This window comes from Pristiophorus japonicus, chromosome 13 (assembly GCF_044704955.1).
Source record: "Pristiophorus japonicus isolate sPriJap1 chromosome 13, sPriJap1.hap1, whole genome shotgun sequence".
NCBI lineage: Eukaryota > Metazoa > Chordata > Chondrichthyes > Pristiophoridae > Pristiophorus > Pristiophorus japonicus.
The window spans coordinates 82274053-82299564 of NC_091989.1; the positions used below are offsets into that span (position 1 = coordinate 82274053).

Consider the following 25512-nt stretch of genomic DNA (forward strand, 5'->3'; position numbering starts at 1 on the left):
ATCAGAGGACTCCGCTGTCATCAATGAATCTGGACTTTCAATCCCTGACATGGTCATTGCCACTCCCATCAGATCGGCTACCCAGCCCCCAGTCATAACAGACTCAGAACGCTCGCCCAAGGCTGGAGTTGAACTGAGACGATCAACTCGGAGTGGAAAGCCCCGGACCCTCTCAATTTGTAAAAAGACTGTTACTAATTTCTTAAAGGGGGATATGGTCATGTATGTATGCTTGGTGTTACTAGCCACCAGGTGGCGCCACTGTCGGAGGTCATTGGGCTGTACACATGTGTGTGCGGCCCAGGTATAAAAGGTGAGCCATCTTGTAATGTAATCACTTTGGGCCCTAATAAATCAGAGCAAGGTTTGTACCTGTGTTAGTTTACAGTATTCAGTCTATCGAGTTATTATATACAAAACAGAGAAAGAGAGAGAGAGAGAGAGAGAGACAGATAGTCCAATAGACAGAGCGAGAGAGAGAGAGAGTGAGAGAGAGACAGATAGATAAAGAGAGAGAGAGAGAAAGTGAGAGAGAGACAGATAGTCAGATAAAGAGAGGGAGAGAGAGAGACAGACAGATAATCAGATAGACAGAAAGATAGAAAGAGTGAGAGAGAGAGACAGATAATCAGATAGACAGAGAGAAAGACAGAGAGAGAAACAGAGAGAAAGAGACAGACAGAGAGAGACATAGGGACAGATAGCGAGAGATAGACAGAGAGACAGAGAGAGGGAGAGAGAGAGCAAGACAGAGGGAGTGAGAGAGAGACAGAGAGTCTACAATCGCTATCACTAAAGAAATAGTACTCGGTAAAATAGTTGGACTAAAGGTGGACAAGTCCCCTGGCCCTGATGGCTTACATCCTCGGGTCTTGAAAGAAGTGGCTGCAGAGACAGGAGGAACTGAAGGATATCCTTATTAGGCGGCAAATTGTGTTAGGGAAATTGATGCATCCCAGAGTACTTCAGGAAGTGGCCCTAGAAATAGTGGATACATTGGTGATCATTTTCCAACAGTCTATCGACTCTGGATCAGTTCCTATGAACTGGAGGGTAGCTAATGTAACACCACTTTTTAAAAAAGGAGGGAGAGCGAAAGCGGGTAATTATAGACCGGTTAGCCTGACATTGATAGTGAGGAAAATGTTGGAACCAATTATTAAAGATGAAATAGCAGCATATTTGGAAAGCAGTGACAGGATCGGGAAATGAAAGGGAAATGAAAGAGAAATCATGCTTGACAAATCTTCCAGAATTTTTTGAGGATGTAACTAGTAGAGTGGACAAGGGAGAACCAGTGCATGTGGTGTATTTGGACTTTCAAAAGGCTTTTGACAAGGTCCCACACAAGAGATTGGTGTGCAAAATCAAAGCACATGGTATTGGGGGTAATGTACTGATGTGGATAGAGAACTGGTTGGTAGACAGGAAGCAGAGAGTCGGGATAAACGGGTCCTTTTCAGAATGGCAGGCAGTGACTAGTGGAGTGCCGCAGGGCTCAGTGCTGGGACCCCAGCTCTTTACGATATACATCAATGATTTAGATGAAGGAATTGAGTGTAATATCTCCAAGTTTGCAGATGGCACTAAACTGGGTGGTGGTGTGAGCTGTGAGGGGGACGCTAAGAGGCTGCAGGGTGACTTGGACAGGTTAGGTGAGTGGGCAAATGCATGGCAGATGCAGTATAATGTGGATAAATGTGAGGTTATCCACTTTGGGGGCAAAAACACGAAGGCAGAATATTATCTGAATGGTGGCAGATTAGGAAAAGGGGAGGTGCAACGAGACCTGGGTGTCATGGTTCATGAGTCATTGAAATTTGGCATGCAGGTACAGCAGGCGGTGAAGAAAGCAAATGGTATGTTGGCCTTCATAGCTAGGGGAGTTGAGTATAGGAGCAGGGAGGTCTTACTGCAGTAAGGGCCTTGGTGAGACCTCACCTGGAATATTGTGTTCAGTTTTGGTCTCCTAATCTAAGGAAGGACGTTCTTGCTATTGAGGGAGTGCAGCGAAGGTTCACCAGACTGATTCCTGGGATGGCTGGTCTGACATATGAGCAGAGATTGGATCAACTGGGCCTTTATACACTGGAGTTTAGAAGGATGAGAGGGGATCTCATAGAAACATATAAGATTCTGCCGGGATGGGACAGGTTAGATGCAGGAAGAATGTTCCCGATGATGGGGAAGTCCAGAACCAGGGGACATAGTCTTAGCATAAAGGGGTAAGCCATTTAGGACTGAGATGAGGAGAAATTTCTTCACTCAGAGAGTTGTTAACCTGTGGAATTCCCTGCCGCAGAGAGTTGTTGATGCCAGTTCATTGGATCTTTTCAAGAGGGAGTTAATTATGGCCCTTACGGCTAAAGGGATCAAGGGGTATGGAGAGAAAGCAGGAAAGGGGTACTGAGGTGAATGATCAGCCATGATCTTATTGAATGGTGATGCAGGCTCGAAGGGCCGAATGGCCTACTCCTGCACCTATTTTCTATGTTTCTATTGATTGTAATCTACCAAAATTCCCTGGATTCTGGGGCAGTCCCAGCAGATTGGAAAACCGCAAATGTAACATCCCTATTTAAAAAAGGAGGGAGACAGAAAACAGGAAACTATAGAGCAGTTAGCCCAACATCTGTCATTGGGAAAATGCTGGAGTCCATTATTAAGGAAGCAGTAGCGGAAACATTTGGAAAAGCATAATTCAATCAAGCAGAGTCAGCATGGTTTTATGAAAGGGAAATCATGTTTGACAAATTTGCTGAGGATGCAACAAACAGGGTGGAAAAGGGGGAACCGGTGGATGTAGTGTATTTGGATTTCCAGAAGACATTCGATAAGTGCCACATAAGAGGTTACTGCACAAGATAAAAGCTGATGGGGTAGAAACATAGAAACATAGAAATTAGGTGCAGGAGTGGGCCATTCGGCCCTTCGAGCCTGCACCGCCATTCAATAAGATCATGGCTGATCATTCACCTCAGTACCTCTTTCCTGCTTTCTCTCCATACCCCTTGATTCCCTTAGCAGTAAGGGCCATATCTAACTCCCTTTTGAATATATCTAACGAACTGGCCTCAACAACTCTCTGCGGCAGGGATTTCCACAGGTTAACAACTCTCCGAGTGAAGAAGTTTCTCCTTATTTCGGTCCTAAATGGCTTACCCCTTATTCTTACACTGTGATCCTGGTTCTGGAACTTCCCAGCAACGGGAACATTCTTCCTGCCTCTAACCTGTCCAATTCCGTCAGAATTTTATATGTTTCCATGAGATCCCCTCTCATTCTTCTAAACTCGAGTGGATACAGGCCCAGTTGATCCAGTCTCTCCTCATATGTCAGTCCTACCATCCCTGGAATTAATCTGGTGGACCTTCGCTGTACTCCCTCAATAGCAAGAATGTCCTTCCTCAGATTAGGAGACCAAAACTGAACACAATATTCCGGTGTGGTCTCACCAAGGCCCTGTACAACTGCAGTAAGACATCCCTGCTCCTATACTCAAATCCCCTAGCTATGAAGGCCAACATACCATTTGCCTTCTTCACCGCCTGCTGTACCTACATGCCAACTTTCAATGACTGATGTGCCATGACACCCAGGTCTCGTTGCACCTCTCCTTTTCCTAATCTGTCACCATTCAGATAATACTCTGTCTTCCTGTTTTTGCCACCAAAGTGGATAACCTCACATTTATCCACATTATACTGCATCTGCTATGCATTTGCCCACTCACCTAACCTGTCCAAGTCACCCTGCAGTCTCTTAGCATCCTCCTCACAGCTCACACTGCCACCCAGTTTAGTGTCATCTGCAAACTTGGAGATATTACATTCAATTCCTTCATCTGAATCATTGATGAATATTGTAAATAGCTGGGGTCCCAACACTGAACCCTGCGGTACCCCACTAGTCATTGCCTGCCATTCTGAAAAGGACTCGTTTATTCCGACTCTCTGCTTCCTGTCTGCCAACCAGTTCTCTATCCACGTCAGTACATTGCCCCCAATACCATGTGCTTTAATTTTGCACACTAATCTCTTGTGTGGGACTTTGTCAAAAGTCTTTTGAAAGTCCAAATACACCATATCCACTGGTTCTCCCTTCTCCACTCTACTAGTTACATTCTCAAAAAATTCTGGAAGATTTGTCAAGCATGATTTCCCTTTCATAAATCCATGTTGTCTTGAACCGATCCTGTCACTGCTTTCCAAATGCTATTTCATCTTTAATAATTGATTCCAACATTTTCCCCACTACTGATGTCAGGCTAACCAGTGTATAATTCCCTGTTTTCTCTCTCCTTCCTTTTTTTAAAAGTGGTGTTACATTAGCTACCCTCCAGTCCAGAGGAACTGATCCAGAGTCGATAGACTGTTGGAAAATTATCACCAATGCATCCACTATTTCTAGGGCCACTTCCTTAAGTACTCTGGGATGCAGCCTATCAGGCCCTGGGGATTTATCGGCCTTCAATCCCATTAATTTCCCTAACGCAATTTACTGACTAATAAGAATTTCCTTCAGTTCCTTCTTTTCGCTAGACCCTCGGACCCCTAGTATTTCCGGAAGGTTATTTGTGTCTTCCTTCGTGAAGACAGATCCAAAGTATTTGTTCAATTGGTCTGCCATTTCTTTATTCCCCATTATATATTCACCTGATTCTGTCTGCAAAGGACCTACATTGGTCTTCACTAATCTTTTTCTCTTCACATATCTATAGAAGCTTTTGCAATCAGTTTTTATGTTCCCTGCACGCTTCCTCTCATACTTTATTTTCCCCCTCCTAATTAGACCCTTGTTGGGGGTAATAAGAACCTAAGGACATAAGAACATAAGAAATAGGAGCAGGAGAAGGCCATACGGCCCCTCGAGCCTGCTCTGCCATTTAATACGATCATGGCTGATCTGATCATGGACTCAGGTCCACTTCCCTGCCCACTCCCCATAACCCCTTATTCCCTTAAAAGTTAAGAAACTGTCTATCTCTGCCTTGAATCCATTTAAATTCCCAGGTTCCACAGCTCTCTGAGGCAGCGAATTCCACAGTTTTACAACCCTCTGAGAGAACAAATTTCTTCTCATCTCAGTTTTAAATGGATGGCCCCTTATTCTAAGATTATGCCCCCTAGTTCTAGTCTCCCCATCAGTGGAAACATCCTCTCTGCCCCCCTCATAATCTTGTATTAGCATGGATTGAGGATTGGCTAACTAAGAGAAAATAGAGAGTCGGGATAAATAGGTCATTTTCCGGTTGTCAAAAAGTAACTAGTGGGGTGCCGCAGGGATCAGTGCTGGGTCCTCAACTATTTACAATCTATATTAATGACTTGGATGAAGGGACTGAGTGTAATGTAGCCAAGTTTGCTGATGATACAAAGATGGGTGGGAAAGCAAATTGTGAGGAGGACACAAAAAATCTGCAAAGGGATATAGACAGGCTGAGTGAGTGGGCAAAAATTTGGCAGATGGAGTATAATGTTGGAAAGTGTGAGGTTATGCATTTTGGCAGGAAAAAGGTCAAAGAGCAAGTTATTATTTAAATGGAGAAAGATTGCAAAGTGCAGCAGTACAGCGGGACCTGGGGGTACTTGTGCATGAAACACAAAAGCTTAGTATACAGGTACAGTAATCTTGGCCTTTATTGCAAGGAGGAAAGAGTATAAAAGCAGGGAAATCTTGCTACAGTTATACAGGGTATTGGTGAGGCCACACCTGGAGTACTGCATACAGTTTTGGTTTCCATATTTACAAAAGGATATACTTGCTTTGGGGGTGTTGTGTATTTGTAAAGCACCAAGCAGCGCATCTCCTGAAGTCCCAAGGGATCCCAGCATCCTTTGGGAGCACTGTATATAAGCCGGCCCCCAAGGCTTGTTCCTCACTCTGGAGTGTCTTAATAAAGACTGAGCTCACTGTTACTTTAACCTCCCTGTGTGCAGCCTCATCTGTGTTAGGAACACAATAACTGGCGATAAGTATACCAATCCAACGCAAAGATGCAGCAAACTGTGGGCATCCTGGAGAAGTTCTCGGAGGCTGAGGACTGCGAAGCCTATGTCGAACGGCTAGACCATTACTTTGTAACCAACGAGCTGGATGGAGAAGGAAGTGCTGCAAAAAGGAGAACGGTCCTCCTCACGGTCTGCGGGGCACTGACCTACAGCCTCATGAAGAATCTTCTGGCTCCGGTGAAACCCACAGAGAAGTCGTATGAGGAGCTGTGTACACTGGTGCAGGGCCATCTTAACCCAAGGGAGAGCGTGCTGATGGCGAGGTATCGGTTCTACACGTGCCAGCGATCTGAAGGTCAGGAAGTGGCGAGCTACGTCGCTGAGCTAAGGCGACTTGCAGGACAATGTGAGTTTGATGGCTACCTGGAGCAAATGCTCAGAGACTTTTTTGTACTGGGCATTGGCCACGAGACCATCCTACAAAAACTTTTGACTGTAGAGACACCGACCCTCAGTAAGGCCATTGCGATAGCACAGGCGTTTATGTCCACCAGTGATAATACCAAACAAATCTCTCAGCGCACAAGTGCTAGCAATGTTCATAAATTAACTGGAACTGTGTTTGCGAGCAGAAATGTACAGGGCAGTACACACAAGTCTGCAACTGCCAGCAGGCCTCAGGTGACCCAGATGACTCAGAGTCCGCAACAAAGGATGAATGCAAGGCAATTCATAACTTGTTGGCGTTGTGGAGGCTTTCATTCAGCCTATTCATGCCGCTTCAAAGGCTATGTTTGCAAGAGCTGTGGAACAATAGGGCACCTCCAACTAGCTTGCAGATGAGCTGCTAGCTCTGCAAAACCTGCTCATCACCACGTGGCAGAGAAAGATCGGTCCATGGTGGATCAAAGCAATTTCGAGCCTCAGAGAGAGGAGGAGATGCTGAAGTACACGGGGTGCACACATTTTTGACGAAATGTCCACCTATAATACTAAATGTAAAATTGAATGGCTTACCCGTAGCCATGGAACTGGACACTGGCACTAGCCAATCCATCATGAGCAAAAAGATGTTTGAGAGACTGTGGTGCAACAAGGCACTCAGACCACCCTGAGCCCCATCCACATGAAACTGAGAACGTACACCAAAGAGCTTATCACTGTCCTGGGCAGCGCCATGGTCAAGGTCACCTACGAGGTCACGGTGCACGAACTGTCACTCTGGATTGTCCCGGGCGATGGCCCCACACTGCTTGGAAGGAGCTGGCTGGGCAAAATCCGCTGGAACTGGGATGACATCCGAGTTCTATCACATGTCGATGAGGCCTCATGTACCCAGTTCTTAACAAATTTCCTTCCCTTTTTGAGCCAGGCATTGGAAACTTTTCCGGGACGAAGGTGCAGATCCACTTGGTCCCAGAGGCACGACCCATGCACCACAAGGCGCGAGCGGTACCTCACATGATGAGGGAGAGAGTGGAAATTGAGCTGGACAGGCTGCAACGCGAGGGCATCATCTCCCCAGTGGAATTCAGCGAGCGGGCCAGCCCAATTGTTCCAGTACTCAAAAGTGATGGCACGGTCAGGATTTGCGGCGATTGTAAAGTAACTATTAATCGGTTCTCGCTACAGGACCAATACCCGCTACCTAAGGCAGACGACCTATTTGCGACACTGGCAGGAGGCAAGACGTTCACCAAGCTCGACCTGACTTCAGCCTACATGATGCAGGAGCTGGAGGAGTCTTCGAAGGGCCTCACCTGCATCAACACGCGTAAGGGACTGTTCATCTACAACAGATGCCCATTTGGAATTCGGTCGGCTGCAGCAATCTTCCAGAGAAACATGGAGAGCCTACTCAAGTCAGTACCACGCATGGTGGTTTTTCAAGACGACATATTGGTCATGGGTCAGGACACCATCGAGCACCTACAAAACCTGCAGGAGGTCCTCCAGCGACTGGATCGTGCAGGGCTGCGGCTGAATAGGTCGAAATGCGTCTTCATGGGAACAGAAGTGGAGTTTTTAGGGAGAAAGATCGCGGCGGATGGCATTCGGCCCACAGACACCAAGACAGAGGCTATCAGGAACATGCCCAGGCCACAGAACGTCACGGAGCTGCGGTCGTTCCTGGGAATCCTCAACTATTTTGGTAACTTCTACCGGGGTTAAGCATCCTGTTAGAGCCCCTACATGTGTTATTGCGTAAAGGTGAGAACTGGGTATGGGGAAAAATTGCTTTTGAGAAAGCCAGAAACATTTTATGCTCCAACAAGCTGCTTGTATTGTATAACCTGTGTAAAAGACTTGTGCTAGCATGTGATGCATCGTACGGAGTCGGGTGTGTATTACAACAAGCTAACGTTGCAGGGAAGTTGCAACCTGTCGCCTATGCCTCCAGGAACTTGTCCAAGGGCGAGAGGGCCGACAGCATGATTGAGAAAGAGGCATTAGTGTGTGTGTTCGGAGTAAAGAAAATGCATCAGTACCTATTTGACCTCAAATTTGAGCTGGAAACCGATCACAAGCCCCTCATATCCCTGTTTGCTGAAAACAAGGGGATAAATACTAATGCCTCAGCCCGCATACAAAGCTGGGCACTCACGCTATCAGCATATAACTATACCATCTGCCACAGGCCAGGCACCGAGAACTGCCCACCACGGGGGTGGAAATGGTGCAGCCTGCAAACTTGTTGATGGTGGCGCAGCTCGCAGACTTGTTGATGGTCATGGATGCGTTTGAAAATGATAAATCACCTGTCACGGCCCGACAGATTAGGACTTGGACCAGCCAAGATCCTCTGCTGTCCCTAGTAAAAAACTGTGTACTGCATGGGAGCTGGGCCAGCATCCCCGTTGAAATGCAAGAGCTAATCAAGCCGTTCCAGCGGCGAAAGGACGAGCTGTCCATTCAGGCAGACTGCCTGTTGTAGGGTAACCGCGTAGTGCTACCCAAAAAGGGCAGGGAGATGTTCATCTCGGATCTCCACAGCACACACCCGGGTATAGTAATGATGAAAGCGATAGCCAGATCCCACGTGTGGTGGCCCGGTATCGACTCTGACTTAGAGTCCTGTGTACGGCAATGCAACGTATGTGCTCAATTGAGCATCGCACCCAGAGAGGCACCACTAAGTTTGTGGTCTTGGCCCTCCAGACCATGGTCGAGGATCCATGTCGACTATGTGGGCCCGTTTCTCGGTAAAATATTCCTGGTGGTGGTGGATGCTTTTCAAAATGGATTGAATGTGAAATAATGTCAGGAAGCACCACCACCATTGAAAGCCTGCCTGATATACTGGTCACTGACAACGGGCCATGTTTCACCAGTGTCGAAGTTAAAGAATTCATGACCCGCAATGGGATCAAACATGTCACCTCGGCCCCGTTTAAACCAGCCTCCAATAGGCAGGCAGAGCGGGCAGTACAAACCATCAAACAGAGCCTTAAACGAGTCACAGAAGGCTCACCCCAAACCGCCTGTCCCGAGTACTGCTCAGCTACCGCACGAGACCCCACTCGCTCACAGGGGTGCCCCCGGCTGAGCTACTCATGAAAAGGACACTTAAAACCAGACTCTCGCTGGTTCACCCCAACCGGCATGATCAGGTAGAGAGCAGGCGGCAGCAACAAAATGTAAACGATGGTCGCGCCACTGTGTCACGGGAAATTGATCTGAATGACCCTGTGTATGTGCTAAACTATGGACATGGTCCCAAGTGGATCGCGGGCACGGTGATAGCTAAAGAAGGGAGTAGGGTGTTTGTAGTCAAACTAGACAATGGACAAATTTGAAAAAAGCACCTGGACCAAACGAGGCTGCGGTTCACAGACTGCCCTGAACAACCCACAGCAGACACCACCTTTTTCGAGTCCACAACACACACACGAAGGATCAACGACACCACCCCGGACCAGGAAATCGAACCCATCACGCCCAACAGCCCAGCAAGGCCAGGCTCACCCAGCAGCCCTGCAGGTCCAATAACATGCCAGCCCAGCGAGGGCACAGCCAACACACCAGAACAGACATTTGTACCGAGGTGATCCACCAGGGAAAGAAAGGCTCCCGACCGCCTCACCTTGTAAATAGTTTTCACTTTGATTTTGGCGGGGGAGTGATGTTGTGTATCTGTAAAACATGCACTCCCATGTTCCGTCATGAGGGATCCCAGCATCCCTTGGGAGCACTGTATATAAGCCGGCCCCTAAGGCCTGTTCCTCACTTTGGAGTGCCTTATTAAAGACTGAGGTCACTGTTACTTTAACCTCCCTGTGTGCAGTCTCATCTGTGTTAGGAACACAATGGGAGGCAGTTCAGAGAAGGTTCACTAGGTTGATTCCGGAGATGAGGGGGTTGACTTATGAGGAAAGGTTGAGTAGGTTGGGCCTCTACTCATTGGAATTCAGAAGAATGAGAGGTGATCTTATCGAAACGTATAAGATTATGAGGGGGCTTGACAAGGTGGACGCAGAGAGAATGTTTCCACTGATGGGGGAGACTAGAACTAGGGGGCATAATCTTAGAGTAAGGGACCGCCCATTTAAAACTGAGATGAGGAGAAATTTCTTCTCTCAGAGGGTTGTAAATCTGTGGAATTCGCTGCCTCAGAGAGCTGTGAAAGCTGGGACATTGAATATATTTAAGGCTGAGATAGACAGTTTCTTAACTGATAAGGGAATAAGGAGTTATAGAGAGCGGGCAGGGAAGATGGAGATGAGTCCATGATCGGATCAGCCATGATCTTATTGAATGGTAGAGCAGGCTCGAGGGGCCGTGTGGCCTACTCCTGCTCCTATTTCTTGTGTTCTTATGAGACAGATAGTCAGATAGGCAGAGAGAGAGAGAGAGACAGAGAGAGAGAGAGAGAGAGAGAGACAGAGAGAGAGAGACAGAGAGAGAGAGAGAGACAGACAGAGAGACAGAGAGAGAGAGAGAGAGAGACAGAGAGAGAGAGCGAGAGAGACAGAGAGAGAGAGAGAGAGACAGAGAGAGAGACAGAGAGAGAGAGAGAGAGAGAGAGACAGAGAGACAGAGAGAGAGAGAGAGAGAGAGAGAGAGAGACAGAGAGAGAGAGAGACAGAGACAGAGAGAGAGACAGAGAGACAGAGACAGAGAGAGAGAGAGAGAGAGAGAGGGAGACAGAGAGAGAGACAGAGAGACAGAGAGAGAGAGAGAGAGACAGAGAGAGAGAGAGAGGGAGAGAGAGAGTGAGACAGAGTGCGAGAGAGTGACAGAGAGAGAGAGTGACAGAGAGAGAGAGACAGAGAGAGAGAGAGAGAGAGAGAGTGGGCCGAGTCCGTGTGGCTCAGTGGGAGGGGTAGAGGGTCTGTATTTAACCTTCCCCATGCCCTTACCTTGGGGCACCCTTTGAGGTTGGCCGATTTTTCATCAGGATATTTCTCTAATCTCCGGGGTCCTTTGCTGGATGATTTCTTAAAGATCAGCCAGCATCGTCGGTAGATCTGAAATGAGCGGACAAACACGGTGCTGAGAATTGAGGGGCACAGGGACTGGAGTTCAGGGCTCGGAGCAGAGGGAGCATGCAGAGAGTGTGTGTCAGTGTGTGAGTGTGTGTGAGTGTGTTAGTGTGTGTCAGTGAGCGTGACAGTGAGTGCGTCAGTGAGTGAGTGTGTCAGTGAGTGTATCAGCGAGTGAGTGAGTCAGTGAGTGTGTCAATTAATGAGTGTGTCTGTGAGAGTTTCAGTGAGTGAGTCAGTGAGAGTGTCAGTGGGTGTGTCAGCGAGTCAGTGTGTCTGAGAGTGTGTCAGCGAGTCAATAAATGTGTCAGTCAGTGTATCAATGAGAGTACCAGTGAGTGAGTGTGTCCTTGAGTATGTTAGTGAATGGGTGAATGAGTGAGTGTGTCAGAAAATGTGCCAGCGAGTGTGTCAATGAGTGTGCCAGTCAGTGATTGTGTCAGCGAGTGTGCCAGCGAGTGTGTCAGAGTGTGTCAGTGAGTGAGTGTGTCAATAAGTGTGTCAGTGAGTGTAATAGTGAGCGAGTGTGTCAGTGAGAGTGCCAGTGAGCGTGTGAGTCAGTGTCAGCGAGTGAGTCAGTGCGTGTATCAGTGAGTGAGTGTGGCAGTGGGTGTGTCAGAGAGTGTGTCAGTGAGTAATTGTGTCAGTGCGTGTGTGAGTGAGTGGGTCAGTGAGTGTCAGTGAGTGAGTCTGTGTGTGTGTCAGTGAGCGTATCAGAGAGTGTGCAAGTCAGTGTGTTTGTTAGCGAGTGTTTCAGTGAGTAAGTGTGTCAGTGAGTGTGTCAGTGAGTGAGTGTGTCAGTGAGTGTGTCAGTGAGTGAGTATGTCAGTCAGTGTTTCAGTCAGTGAGTGTGTCTGTGAGTGTGTGAGTGTATGTGTCACTGAGTGCGTCAGTGAGTGTGTCAGTGCTTGTGTCAGTGAGAGTGTGTGAGTGAATATGTCAATGAGTGTGTCGGTCAGGATGTGTGTCAGTGCGAGAGTGTGTCAGTGATTGTGGCAGTGAATGTGTCAGCGAGTGAGCGTGCCATTGAGTGTGTCAGCGGGTGTGTCAGTGAGTGAGTGTGTCAGAGTGTGCCAGCTCATAGGTGCACCCGTAAGTGTGTCAGTGATTGTGTCAGTGATTGTTTCAGTGTGTGTGTGTGTCAGTGAGTGTGTGTGTCAGTGAGCAAGGTGTGTCAGTAAATGTGTCAGTGAGTGTGTCAGTGAGTGTGTGTGTCAGTGAATGTATCATTGAGTGGGTGTGTCAGTGAGTGAAGATGTCACAGAATGTGTCAGTGAGTATGCCATTGAGTGAGTGTGTCAGCGAGTGTGTGTCAGTGCATGTGTATGGCAGTGAGCAACTGTGTCAGTGAGTGTGTCAGTGAGTGTCTGTATCAGTGAATGTATCATTGAGTGAGTGTGTCAGTGAGTGAATATGTCACAGAGTGTGACAGTGACGGCGAGGGAGTATCAGATAGTGTGTCAGTGAGTATGTGAGTGAATGTGTCAGTGAGTGAGTGTGTCAGCGAGTGTGTCAGTGAGTGAGTATTGCAGTGTGTCGGTGAGTGTGTCAGTCCATGAATGTGTCAGTGAGTGTGTCAGTGAGTATGTCAGTGAGTGTGTGAATGTGTCAGTGAGTGTGTCAGTGAGTGTGTCAGTGAGTATGTGAGTGAATGTGTCAGTGAATGAGTGTGTCAGTGAGTGTGTGAATGTGTCACTGAGTGTGTCAGTGAGTGTGTCAGTGAGTATGTGAGTGAATGTGTCAGTGAGTGAGTGTGTCAGTGAGTGAGTATTGCAGTGTGTCGGTGAGTGTGTCAGTCCATGAATGTGTCACTGAGTGTGTCAGTGAGTGTGTGAATGTTTCAGTGAGTGTGCCAGTGAGTGAGTGTGTCAGTGAGTGTATCAGTGAGTGAGAGTGCCATTGAGTGTGTCAGTGAGGGATGGTCAGTGTGTGTGTCAGTGAGTGAGTGTCAGAGCGTGTTAGTCAGTGAGTGTGTCAGCGAGTGAGTGTTTCAGTGACTGAGTGTATCAGTGAGTGTGTCCATGAGTGAGTGTGTCAGAGAGTGCTCCAGTCAGTGAGTGCGTCAGTGAGTGTGTCCGTGAGTGTGTCCGTGAGTGTGTGTTTCACTGAGTGTGTCAACCAGTGAGTGTTTCAGTGAGTGTGTGTTTCAGTGAGTGTGTCAGTCAGTGAGTGTGCCAGGGTGTGTGCATCAGTCAGTGTGTGTGGCAGTGAGTGTGTGTGGCAGTGAGCAAGTGTGTCAGTAAATGTGTCAGTGAGTGTGACAGTGAGTGAATGTTTCAGTGAATGTATCATTCAGTGAGTGTGTCAGTGAGTGAATACGTCACTGGGTGTGTCATTGAGTGACTGTGACAGTGTCAGTGACTGCGAGTGAGTGTCACAGAATGCGTCAATGAGTGTGTCAGTGAATCTGTCAGTGAGTGTGTCAGTGAGTGAGTGTGTCAGTGTCTGTGTCAATGAGTGAGTGTGTTAGTGATTGTGTCCGTGAGTGTGTCAGTGAATGAATGTACCAGTGAGTTTGTCAGAGAGTCAGTCAGTGAGTGAGTATGTCAGAGAGTGAGTCAGTGAGTGAGTGTGTCAGTGGTGGTGTCAGTTAGTGTGTGAGCAAATGTGTCACAGTCTGTTCATGAGTGAGTGTGTCAGAGAGTGTGCCAGTCCATGAGTGCGTCAGTGAGTGAGTGCGTCAATGATTGTGCCAGTGAGTGCTTCAGTGAGTGTGTGTGTGTCAGTGAGTGTGCCAGTGTGTGTGCCAGTCAGTGTGTGTGTCATATGTGTGTGTGTGTGTCAGTGAATGTATCATTGAGTGAGTGCATCAGTGAGTGATTATGTCAGTGAATGTGTCAGTGAGCGTGTCATTGAGTGAGTGTGTCAGTGTGTGTCAGTGACTGTGTGCAGCAGTCAGCAACCGTGTCAGTAAATGTGTCACTGAGTGCGTCAGTGCGTGGTGTCAGTTTGTGTGTGAGCAAATGTGTCACTGAGTGTGTCAGTGAGTGTGTCAGCGAACGGGTGTGTCACTGGGTGTATCCGTGAGTGAGTGTGTCACAGAGTGTGTCCGTGAGTGAGTTAGTGAAGTGAGTGTGTCAGTGCGTGTGTCAGTGAGTGAATGTGTCAGGGAGTGTCTCCTTGAGTGAGTGTGTCAGAGAATGTGCCAGTCAGTGATTGTGTCAGTGAGTGAGTGAGTGTGTCAGTCAGTGTGTCAGCGAATGAGTGTGTCACTGAGTGTATCCGTGAGAGAGTGTATCACTGAGTGTGTGTGTCAGTGAATGTATCATTGAGTGAGTGTGTCAGTGAGTGAATGTATCAATGAGTGAGTCAGTGAATGTGTTAGCGAGTATGTCAGTGAGTGTGTCAGTGAGTGTCTCAGTGAGTGAGTGTGTCAGCGAGGGAGTGTGACATTGAGTGTGCCCATGAGTGAGTGTGTGACACTGAGTGTGTCCATGAGTGAGTCAGAGAGTGAGTGTGTCAGTGAGTGTGTGTGTCAGTGAATGTATCATTGAGTGAGTGTGGCAGAGAGTGAAAATGATTGAGTGAGTGTGTCAGCGAGTACATCAGTGAGTGGGTCAGTGAGTGTGTCTGTGAGTAGTGTGCCAGTGAGTGTGTCAGAGAGTGACTGTGTCAGAGTGCGCCAGTGAGTGAGTTTGTCAGTGAGTGTGTCCATGAGTGAGTGTCAGAGTGTGTGTCCGTGAGTGTGCCAGTGAGTGAGTGTGTTAGGGACTGTGTCAGTGATTGTGAGTGAGTCTATCTGTGAGTGTGTCAGTGAGTGTGTCCGTGAGTGTGTCCGTGAGTGTGTCAGTGAGTGTTCCAGTGGGTGCCTCAGTGAGTGAGTGTGTCAGAGTATCAGTGAGTGATTGCGTCATTGAATGTGTCTGTGAGTGTGTCACAGAGCATGCCAGTGAATGTGTTAGTGAGTGTGTCAGTGAGTGAGTGTGTCAGTGAGTGTGTCAGTGAGCGAGTGTGTCATTGAATGACTGTGCCTATGATTCTGTCAGTGAATGAGTGTGTCAGCGTGTGTCAGTGATTGCGAGTGTGTCTATCTGTGAGTGTGTCCGTGAGTGTGTAAGTGAGTGTGTCAGCGAGTGTGTCAGTGAGTGTGTCAGTGAGTGTCTCAGTGAGTGTCTCAGTGAATGAATGTGCCAGAGTGTATCAGTGAGAGAGTGGGTTAGGGACTGTGTCAGTGACTATGAGTGAGTCTATCCATGAGTATGTCAATGAGTGTGTCAGTGAGTGCCTCAGTGAATGCGCCAGTGAGTGTGTCAGTGAGTGAGTGTGTCAGAGTGTGTCAGTGAGTGATTGCATCAGTGAATGTGTCAGTGAGTGTGTCTGAGTGTGTCCGTGAGTGAGTTAGTGAGTGTGTCAGTGAGTGAGTGTGTCAGTGAGTGTGTGTGACAGAGTGTGTGACAGAGTGTGTCAGTGAGTGAGTTTGTCAGTCAGTGAGTGTGTCAGTAAGTGTGTCAGTGTGTGTGTCAGTGATTGTGCCAGTGAGTGTGTGTGGGGGTGAAGGGGTGTGTCAGTAAAGTGTCAGCGAGTGTTTCAGTGAATGCGCGTGTCAGTGAGTGTGTCATTGAATGACTGTGCCTGTGATTGTGTCAGTCAATGAGTGTGTCAGAGTGTGTATGCGAGTGAGTGTGTTCGGGACTGTGCCAGTGATTGTGAGTGAGGCTATCTGCGGGTGTGTGAGTGAATGTGTCAGTGAGTGTCCCAGTGAGGGTCTCAGTGAGTGAGTGTGTCAGAGTGTGTCAGCGAGTGATTGCGTCAGTGAGTGTGTCTGTGAATGTGTCACAGATCGTGCCAGTGAATGTGTTAGTGAGTGTGTCAGTGAGTGTGTCAGTGCGTGTCTCAGTGAGTGAGTGTGTCAGAGTGTGTCAGTGAGTGATTGTGTCAGTGAGTGTGTCTGTGAGTGTGTCACAGAGTGTGTCAGTGAATATGTTAGTGAGTGTGTTAGTGAGTGTCTCAGTGAGTGAGTGTGTCAGTGAGCGACTATGTCCGGGCGTGTGTCATTGAGTGTGCCAGTGACTGAGTGTAGTCGGTGAGTGTGTCAGTGGGTGAGTGTGTCAGTGAGTGAGTGTGTCCATGAGTGTGTCAGTGAGTGCGTGTGTCAGAGTGTCTCAGTGAGTGAGTGTGCCAGTGCGTGTATCAGTGAGTGAGTGTGTCAGTGAATGTGACAGTGAGTGTGTCAGTGTGTGAGCGCGTCAGTGAGTGTGTCATTGTGCGCTTCAGAGAAAATCTCAGTGAGTGTGTCAGTGTGTCTCAGTGAGTGAGTGCCGGTGAGTGCCTCAGTGAATGAGTGTGTAAGTGAGTGTTTCAGTGCGTATGTGAGTGAATGAATGTGTCAGTGAGTATGTCACTGAATGTGTCAGTGAGCGAGTGTGCCAGTGAGTGTGTCAGTGAATGGACGTTTCAGAGCATCGGTGAGTGAGTGTGTCAGAGTGTGTCAGTGAGTGAGTGAGTGTGTCGGTGAGTGTGTCCATGAGTGACAGTGGCAGTGAGTGTGTCCGTGAGTGAGTGTGTCAGTGAGTGTGCCAATGAATGAGTGTGTTAGAGTTTGTCAGTGATTGATTGCGTCAGTGAGTTTGTCAGTGTGTGTGTCTGAGTGTGTGATTGAGTGAGTCAGTGAGTGTTTCAGTGAGTGTGTTAGTGAGTGAGTGAGTTAGTGAGTGAGTGTGCATGTGAGTGTGTCAGCGAGTGTGTCAGTGAGTGTGCCAGTGTGTGTGTGTCAGTGAGTGAGCGTGTCTGTGAGTGTGTCACAGAGTATGTCAGTGATCGTGTCAGTGAGTGTGTGTGGCAGTGAAGGAGTGTGTCAGTGAGTGTGTCCTTGAGTGTGTGTATCAGTACGTGTGTCATTGAGTGACTGTGCCCGTGATTGTGTCAGTGAGTGAGTGTGTCAGTGAGTGAGTGTGTTAGGGTGTGTGTCAGTGACTGTGAGTGAGTCTATCCATGAGTGTGTCAGTGAGTGTGTCAGTGAGTTTGTCAGTGCTTGTGTCAGTGAGTGTCTCAGTGAGTGTGTCAGTGAGTGAGTGTGTCAGTGTCACAGTGAGTGAGTGTGTCAGTGAGTGTATCAGTGAGTGACTGTGTCAGTGAGTGTGGCAGTGAGTGTGTCAGTGTGTGAGTGTGTCTTGAGTGTCTCGGTGATAGAGTGTGTCAGTGAGTGTGTCATTGTGTACTTCAGAGGAAATCTCAGTGAGTGTGTCAGCGTGTCTCAGTGAATGAGTATGTGAGTGAGTGTGTCAGTGAGTGTGTGAGTGAATGAGTGTGTCAGTGAGTGTCAGTGAGTGAGTGTGTCAGTAAATGTGTCAGTGAGTGTGCCAGTCAGTGAGTGCGTCGCCAAGTGTGTCAGTGAGTGTGTCAGAGTGTTTCAGTGAAGGAATGTGCCAGTGATTATGTCAGTGAGTGAGTGTGTCAATGCATATGTCAGTGTGAGTATGTCAGTGAGTGTCTCAGTGAGTGAGTGTGTCAGTGAGCGTGTTAGCGAGTGAGCGTGTCAGTGAGTGTCTCAGTGAGTGAGTGTGTCAGTGAGTGTGCCAATGATTGTGTCAGCGAGTGTGTCAGTGACTGAGTATTGTCGGTGAGCGTGTCAGTGAGTGTGTGTGTCAGCGTGTGTGTCAATGCGTGAGTGTGTCCATGAGTGTGTCAGTGAGTGGGTGTGTCAGTGAGTGAGTGTGTCAGTGATTGTGTTGGTGAAGTTGTCCTTGGGTGAGATAAGCCAACAATCACACCTACCCCCAGTTTCCTGCTCTTCATCCTCACATATCCCTGTTTCACTATGTCATTGAAATTTGAAGCCATTGTGTGAGTGAATCTTCCAGCCTGTCGGCTTGTGATTTGCCACTTCCACCGTGCCTGTGCTTGATGTCCTCACCAACTCTCCATCCCGAGCCGTGTCTTCGCCGATCAATCGACTGTTTAACAAAACAAGGCAAAATAGGTCAGAGAGTGCAGACTCGATGACCATGGCCCAGACCATGATTGGAGAGAGTGACAGCGAGCGAGAGAGAGAGAGAAAGATAAAATGTGTGAGAGAGGGAGACACAAACACAGACAGAGACAGAGTGAGAGAGTGCGAGAGGGAGAGAATGAGAGAGATGGAGAGACAGAGATACACAGAGAGAGAGAGAGAGGGAGAGAGGGAAAAATGGAGAGACAGAGAGAGAGTGGGAGAGAGACAGAGAAGCAGAGAGAGAGAGAGAGAGAGAGAGAGACAAAGAGAGAGGGAGAGAAAGAGAGAGAGAGGGAGAGAGAGAGAGAGAGAGAGAGAGGGACAGAGAGAGGGAGAGACAGAGAGAGAGGGAGAGAGGGAGAGACAGAGAGAGAGAGAGAGAGACAGAGAGAGAAAGAGAGAGAGAGGGACAGAGAGAGAGGGAGAGAGGGAGAGAGAGAGAGAGAGGGTGAGGGACAGAGAGAGAGAGATAGGCACCAACAACAACAATTCACATTTGTAAATAGTGCTTTTAACGTAGTATAATGTTCCCTGTAATTTTTGTTTGGATGCGTGGCCCATTCACACCTCCGTGCATGCGCAGTTTTCCATTGAGAAAGCAGCAAGCAGCCTGCATGGGAGCTCCATACAGGTGCAGCTAAACAGGAGCATTGCTCCCAAAACGCTTCACAGGAACGTAATCAAAGTCAATGTTACACTGAGCCACACAAGGAAATATTAGCGCAGATGAGCAAAAGTTTGGTCAAAGAGGTCGGTTTTAAGGAGCGTCTTGAATGAAGAAAGAGGTAGAGAGGCGGAGAGGTTTAGGGAGGGAGTTCCAGAGCTTGGGGCCCAGGCAGCTGAATGCACGGCCACCGATGGTGGAGCGATTATAATCAGGGATACTCAAGAGGGCAGAACTGGAGGAGTGCAGACATCTCGGGGGATTGGTGGGCTGGAGGAGATTACAGAGATAGGGATGGGCAAGGCCATGGAGCGATTTGAAAAAAAAGATGAGAATTTTGAAATCGAGACACTGCTTAACCGGAGACAATATAGGTCAGCGAGCACAGGGGTGATGGGTGAGCGAGACTTAGCGTGAGTTAGGACACGGGACAGCCGAGATTTCGATGATGTCAAGTAAGGTAGTACGTGGGAGGCCAACCAGAAGTGCATTGGAGTAGTCAAGTCTAGAGTTAACATGAGCTGAGGCCAGGGCTGAGATGAGCGATGTTATGGACGGGAAAATAGGAGATCTTAGTGATGGGGCTGATATATGGTCAGAAGATCCTCTTGGGTCAAATATGCAAACAGCCTGGTCGTGTTGGTATATATCCTATACGTGCTAACATATAGGGATATATCCTATACACTGTGACATATCGGGATATATCCTATACACTGACATATCGAAATATATCCTATACACTGAAATATAGGGATATATCCTATACACTGTGATGTATCGGGATATATCCTATACACTGACATATCGGGATATATCCTATACACTGACATATAGGGATATATCCTATACACTGTGACGTATTGGGATATATCCTATTCACTGTGACGTATCGGAATATATCCTATACACTGACATATGGGGATATATCATATAGACGGTGACATATCAGGATAGATAATAAACACTGCAACACTGTCCCATCAAACATTCCCAGGGCAGATACAGCATGGGGTTAGATACAGAGTAAAGTTCCGTCTACACTGTCCCATCAAACACTCCCAGGGCAGGTACAGCACGGGGTTAGATACAGAGTAAAGCTCCGTCTACACTGTCCCATCAAGCACTCCCAGGACAAGTACAGCACGGGTTAGATGCAGAGTAAAGCTCCCTCTACACTGTCCCATCAAACACTCCCAGGGCAGGTACAGCACAGGCTTAGATACAGAGTAACGGTCCCTCCACAGTGTGGAGAGTGAGTTAGGCTGTTAAGAGAAGCAAAAGAGGAATAGCAGAGGCTTTCACCATCATTTTCCAATCCTCTCTGGCTACAGAGGACTTGAGGACTGCCATGATCATATTGAATGGTGGTGCAGGCTTGAAGGGCTGAATGGCCTAGTCCTGCACCTATTTCCTATGTTTCTATGTTTCTAATGTGATACATTTGTTTAAAAAGGGAGAAAGGGATAGACCGAGTAGTTACAGACTTGTCAGCCTAACCTCAGTGGTGGGAAAATTATTGGAAAAAAACCTGAGGGACAGGAAAAATCTTCATTTGGAAAGACACGGATTAATCGAGGACAGTCTGCATGGATTTGTTAAGGGAAGGTCGTGTCTGACTAACATGATTGAATTTTTTAAGGAGGTAACCAGGAGGGTTGACGATGGCAGTGCGTATGTTGTAGTGTATATGGATTTTAGCAAGGCTTTTGATAAGGTCCCACATGGCAGACTGGTCACAAAAGTAAAAGCCCTTGGGATCCAGGGCAAAGTGGCAAGTTGGATCCAAAATTGTCTCAGAGGCAGGAAGCAAAGGGTAATGGTTGATGGGTGTGTTTGTGACTGGAAGGCTGTATCCAGTGGGGTTCCGCAGGGCTCAGTGCTGGGTCCCTTGCTTTTTGTGGTATATATCAATGACTTGGACTTAAATGTTGGGGGTATGATTAAGAAGTTTGCAGATGACACTAAAATAGGCTGTGTGGTTGATAATGAAGAAGAAAGCTGTGGACTGCAGGAAGATATCAATGTACTGGTCAGGTGGGCAGAACAGTGGCAAATGGAATTCAATCCGGATAAGTGTGAGGTAATGCATCTGGGGAGGTGTAACAAGGCACGGGAATACACATTAAATGGTAGGACAATGGCGTAGAGGAACAAAGGGACCTTGGAGTGCAGGTCCACAGATCCCTGAAGGTAGCAGGCCAGGTAGATAAGGTGGTTAAGAAGGCATATGGAATACTTGCGTTTACTAAGCTTAAATAAAGGAGACTATGAAGGTATGAGAGCAGAGTTGGGTAAAGTGGACTGGGAAAATAGATTAAAGTGTAGGACGGTTGATGAACAGTGGTGTACAATTAAGGAGATGTTTCACAACTCTCGAGAAAAATATATTCCAGTGAGGAGGAAAGGGTGTAAGAGAAAAGATAGCCATCCGTGGCTAACTAAAGAAATAAAGGACAGTATCCAATTAAAAACAAGGGCATACAAAGTGGCCAAAACTAGTGGGGGACAGAAGATTGGGAAGATTTTAAAAGCCAGCAAAGAATGACCAAAAAAATGATTAAGGGAAGACAGACTATGAAAGTAAACTCGCACGAAATATAAAAACAGTTAGCAAGAGTTTCTATAGGCATATAAAAAGGAAAAGAGCGGCTAGAGTTAATGTTGGTCCCTTAGAGGATGAGACCGGGGAATTAGTAATGGGAAACATGGAGATGGCAGAAACTCTGAACAAATATTTTGTATCAGTTTTTATGGTAGAGGATACCAACAATATCCCAACTGTGGATAGTCAAGGGGCTATAGGGGGGGAGGAACTTAACACAATCACAATCATTAAGGAGATGGTACTCAGTAAGCTAATGGGACTAAAGGCAGATAAATCCCCTGGACCTGATGACTTGCATCCAAGGGTCTTAAGAGAAGTAGCGGCAGGGATTGTGGATGCATTGGTTGTAATTTACCAAAATTCCCTGGATTCTGGGGAGATCCCAGCAGATTGGAAAACTGCAAATGTAATGCCCCTATTTAAAAAAGAGGCAGACAAAAAGCAGGAAACTATAGAGCAGTTAGTCTAACATCTGTGGTTGGGAAAATGTTGGAGTCCATTATTAAAGAAGCAGTAGCAGGACATTTGGAAAAGCAAAATTCGGTCAGGCAGAGTCAGTGTGGATTTATGAAGGGAAATCATGTTTGACAAATTTGCTGGAGTTCTTTGAGGATGTAACGAGCAGGATGGATAAAGGGGGAACCAGTGGATGTGGTGTATTTGGATTGCCGGAAGGGATTCGATAAGGTGCCACATAAAAGGTTACTGCACAAAATAAAAGCTCACGGGGCTGGTGGTAATATATTAGCATGGATCGAGGATTGGCTAACTAACAGAAAACAGAGAGTCGGGATAAATGGCAACCAGTAACTAGTGGGGTGCCGCAGGGATCAGTGCTGGGACCCCAACTATTTACAATCTATATTAACGACTTGGAAGAAGGGACTGAGTGTAACGTAGCCAAGTTTGCTAATGATACAAAGATGGGAGGAAAAGCAATGTGTGAGGAGGACACAAAAAATCTGCAAAAGGACATAGACAGGCTAAGTGAGTGGGCAAAAATTTGGCAGATGGAGTATGATGTTGGAAAGTGTGAGGTCATGCACTTTGGCAGAAAAAATCAAAGAGCAAGTAAAAATCAAAAAGCAGTACAGCGGGACCTGGGGGTGAAACACAAAAGGATAGTATGCAGGTACAGCAAGTGATCAGGAAGGCCAATGGAATCTTGGCCTTTATTGCAAAGAGGATGGAGTATAAAAGCAGGGAAGTCTTGCTACAGTTATACAGGGTATTGGTGAGGCCACACCTGGAATACTGCGTGCAGTTTTGGTTTCCATTTTTACGAAAGGATATACTTGCTTTGGAGGCAGTTCAGAGAAGGTTCACTAGGTTGATTCTGGGGATGAGAGGGTTGACTTATGAGGAAAGGTTGAGTAGGTTGGGCCTCTACTCATTGGAATTCAGAAGAATGAGAGGTGATCTTATCGAAACGTATAAGATTTTGAGGGGGCTTGACAAGGTGGATGCAGAGAGTATGTTTCCACTGATGGGGGAAACTAGAACTAGGGGGCATAATCTTAGAATAAGGGGCCGCCCATTTAAAACTGAGATGAGGAGAAATTTCTTCTCTCAGAGGGTTGTAAATCTGTGGAATTTGCTGCCTCAGTGAGCTGTGGAAGCTGGGTCATTGAATAAATTTAACACAGAAATAGACAGTTTCTTAACCGATCAGGGAATAGGTGGTTATGGAGAGCAGGCAGGGAAGTGAAGCTGAGTCCGTGATCGGATCATCCATAATCGTATTAAAAGGCGGAGCAGGCTCGAGGGGTCGTACGGCCCACTCCTGCTCCTATTTCTTATGTTCTTATGTTCTTATTAGTCAAGGCATAGAATACAAGAGCAGGGAGGTTATGCTTGAATTGTATAACACACTGGTTAGGCCACAGCTGGAGTACTGCGTGCAGTTCTGGTCACCACATTACAGGAAAGATGTGATTGCACTGGAAAGGGTGCAGAGGAGATTTACAAGAGTGTTGCCTGGACTGGAGAATTTTGTTTATGAGGACAGATTTGAGATGCTGGGTCTGTTTTCTTTGGAACAAAGGAGTCTGAGGGGAGACCTGATTGAGGTGTATAAAATTATGAGGGGCCTGGATAGACTGGATAGGAAGGACCTGTTTCCCTTTGCAGAGGGGTCAACAACAAGGGGCATAGGTTTAAAGTAATTGGGAGGAGGTTTTGAGAAGAAATGAGGGGAAATGTCTTCACCCAGAGGGTAGTGGGGGTCTGGAACACACTGCCTGAAAGGGTGGTAGAGGCAGAAACCCTCACCACATTTAAAAGCTAGATAGATGTGCACTTAAAGTGCCGTAACCTACAAGGCTACGGACCAAGAGCTGGAAAGTGAGGTAGGCTGGGTAGCTCTTGGTCGGCCGGTGCGGACACGATGGTCTCCTTCTGTGCAGTAAATTTCGATGATTCTACACTGTCCCATCAAACACTCCCAGGGCTGAACATAAGAACATAATTATCAGCAACTGGCTTAGACCATTCAGTTCCTTGAGCCTGCTCCGCCATTCAATGAGATCATGGCTGATCTTCGACATCAACTCCACCTTCCTGCACTTTCCCGATATCAGTGTGTCAGAGTGTCAGTGTATCAGTGTATGTCAGTGTGTCAGTGAGTGTCAGGGTGTGTCACTGTGTGTCAGTGTGTCAGTGTGTATAAGTGTGTGTCAGTGCGTCAGTGAGTGTCAGTTTGTGTCAGTGTGTCAGTTTGTGTCACTGTGTGTAAGTGTGTGTCAGTGTGTATCAGTGTGTATCAGTGTGTATCAGTGTGTATCAGTGTGTGTCAGTGTGTCAGTGTGTGTCAGGGTGTATCAGTGTGTGTCAGTGTGTCAGCGTGTGTCAGTGTGTGTCAGTGTATCAATTGTGTCAGTGTGTGTCAGTGTCTCAGTGTGTGTCAGTGTGTGTCAGCGTGTCAATTGTGTCAGTGTGTTACAGTGTGTGTCAGTGTGTCAGTGTGTGTCAGTGTGTCACTGTGTGTCAGTGTGTCAGTGTGTATCAGTGTGTGTCAGTGTGTCAGGGTGTGTCAGCGTGTGTCAGTGTTTGTCAGTGTATCAATTGTGTCAGTGTGTGTCAGCGTCTCAGTGTGTGTCAGTGTGTGTCAGTGTGTCAGAGTGTGTCAGTGTGTGACAGTGTGTGTCAGTGTGTGTCAGTGTGTGTAAGTGTGTCAGTGAGTATCAGTGTGCGTCAGTGTGTCAATGTGTCAATTGTGTCAGTGTGTCAGTTTGTCATTGGGTGACGGTGTGTGTCAGTGTGTGTCAGTGTGTCAGTTTGTGAGTGTGTATCAGTGTGTCATTGTGTGTCAGTGTGTCAGTGTGTCAGTGCGTATCAGTGTGTGTCAGTGTGTCAGTGTGTATCAGTGTGTCAGTATGTGTCAGTGTGTGTCAGTGTGTGTCAGTGTGTGTCTGTGTGTTAGTGTGTGTCAGTGTATCAATATGTGTCAGTGTGTCAGTGTGTATCAGTGTGTCAGTTTGTCAGTGTGTGTCAGTGTGTGTCAGCGTGTGTCAATGTGTCATTGTGTGTCATTGTGTGCTAGTGCGTGTCAGTGTGTCAGTGTGTTTCAGTGGGTCAGTGTGTGTCAGTGTGTCAGTGTGTGTCAGTGTGTTAGATTGTCAGTGTGTTAGATTGTCAGTGTGTGTCAGTGTGTTTGTTTGTCAGTGTGTGTCAGTGTGTCAGTGTGTGTCAGTGTGCATCAGTGTGTCAGTGTGTGTCAGTGTGTCAGTTTGTCAGTGTGTGACAGTGCGTATCAGTGTGTGTCAGTGTGTCAGTGTGTGTCACTGTGTGTCACTGTGTGTCACTGTGTGTCAGTGTATCAATATGTGTCAGTGTGTATCAGTGTGTCAGCGTGTGTCAGTGTGTCAGCGTGTGTC

General features: G+C 47.3%; 1 protein-coding gene across 1 annotated transcript in view; it reads right to left on the minus strand.

Annotated features, from left to right (window-relative positions):
* Window positions 1-18214, minus strand: part of LOC139278131 (docking protein 4-like) — a 316413-nt gene extending 298199 nt beyond the window's left edge. The window contains exons 1-2 of the mRNA XM_070896787.1: window positions 18149-18214; window positions 11312-11419 (exon numbers count right to left, since the gene is read on the minus strand). Coding sequence (XP_070752888.1) covers window positions 11312-11419; window positions 18149-18214 — 174 coding nt within the window. The remainder of the gene's footprint in view (window positions 1-11311; window positions 11420-18148) is intronic.
* Window positions 18215-25512: the final 7298 nt, after the last annotated feature.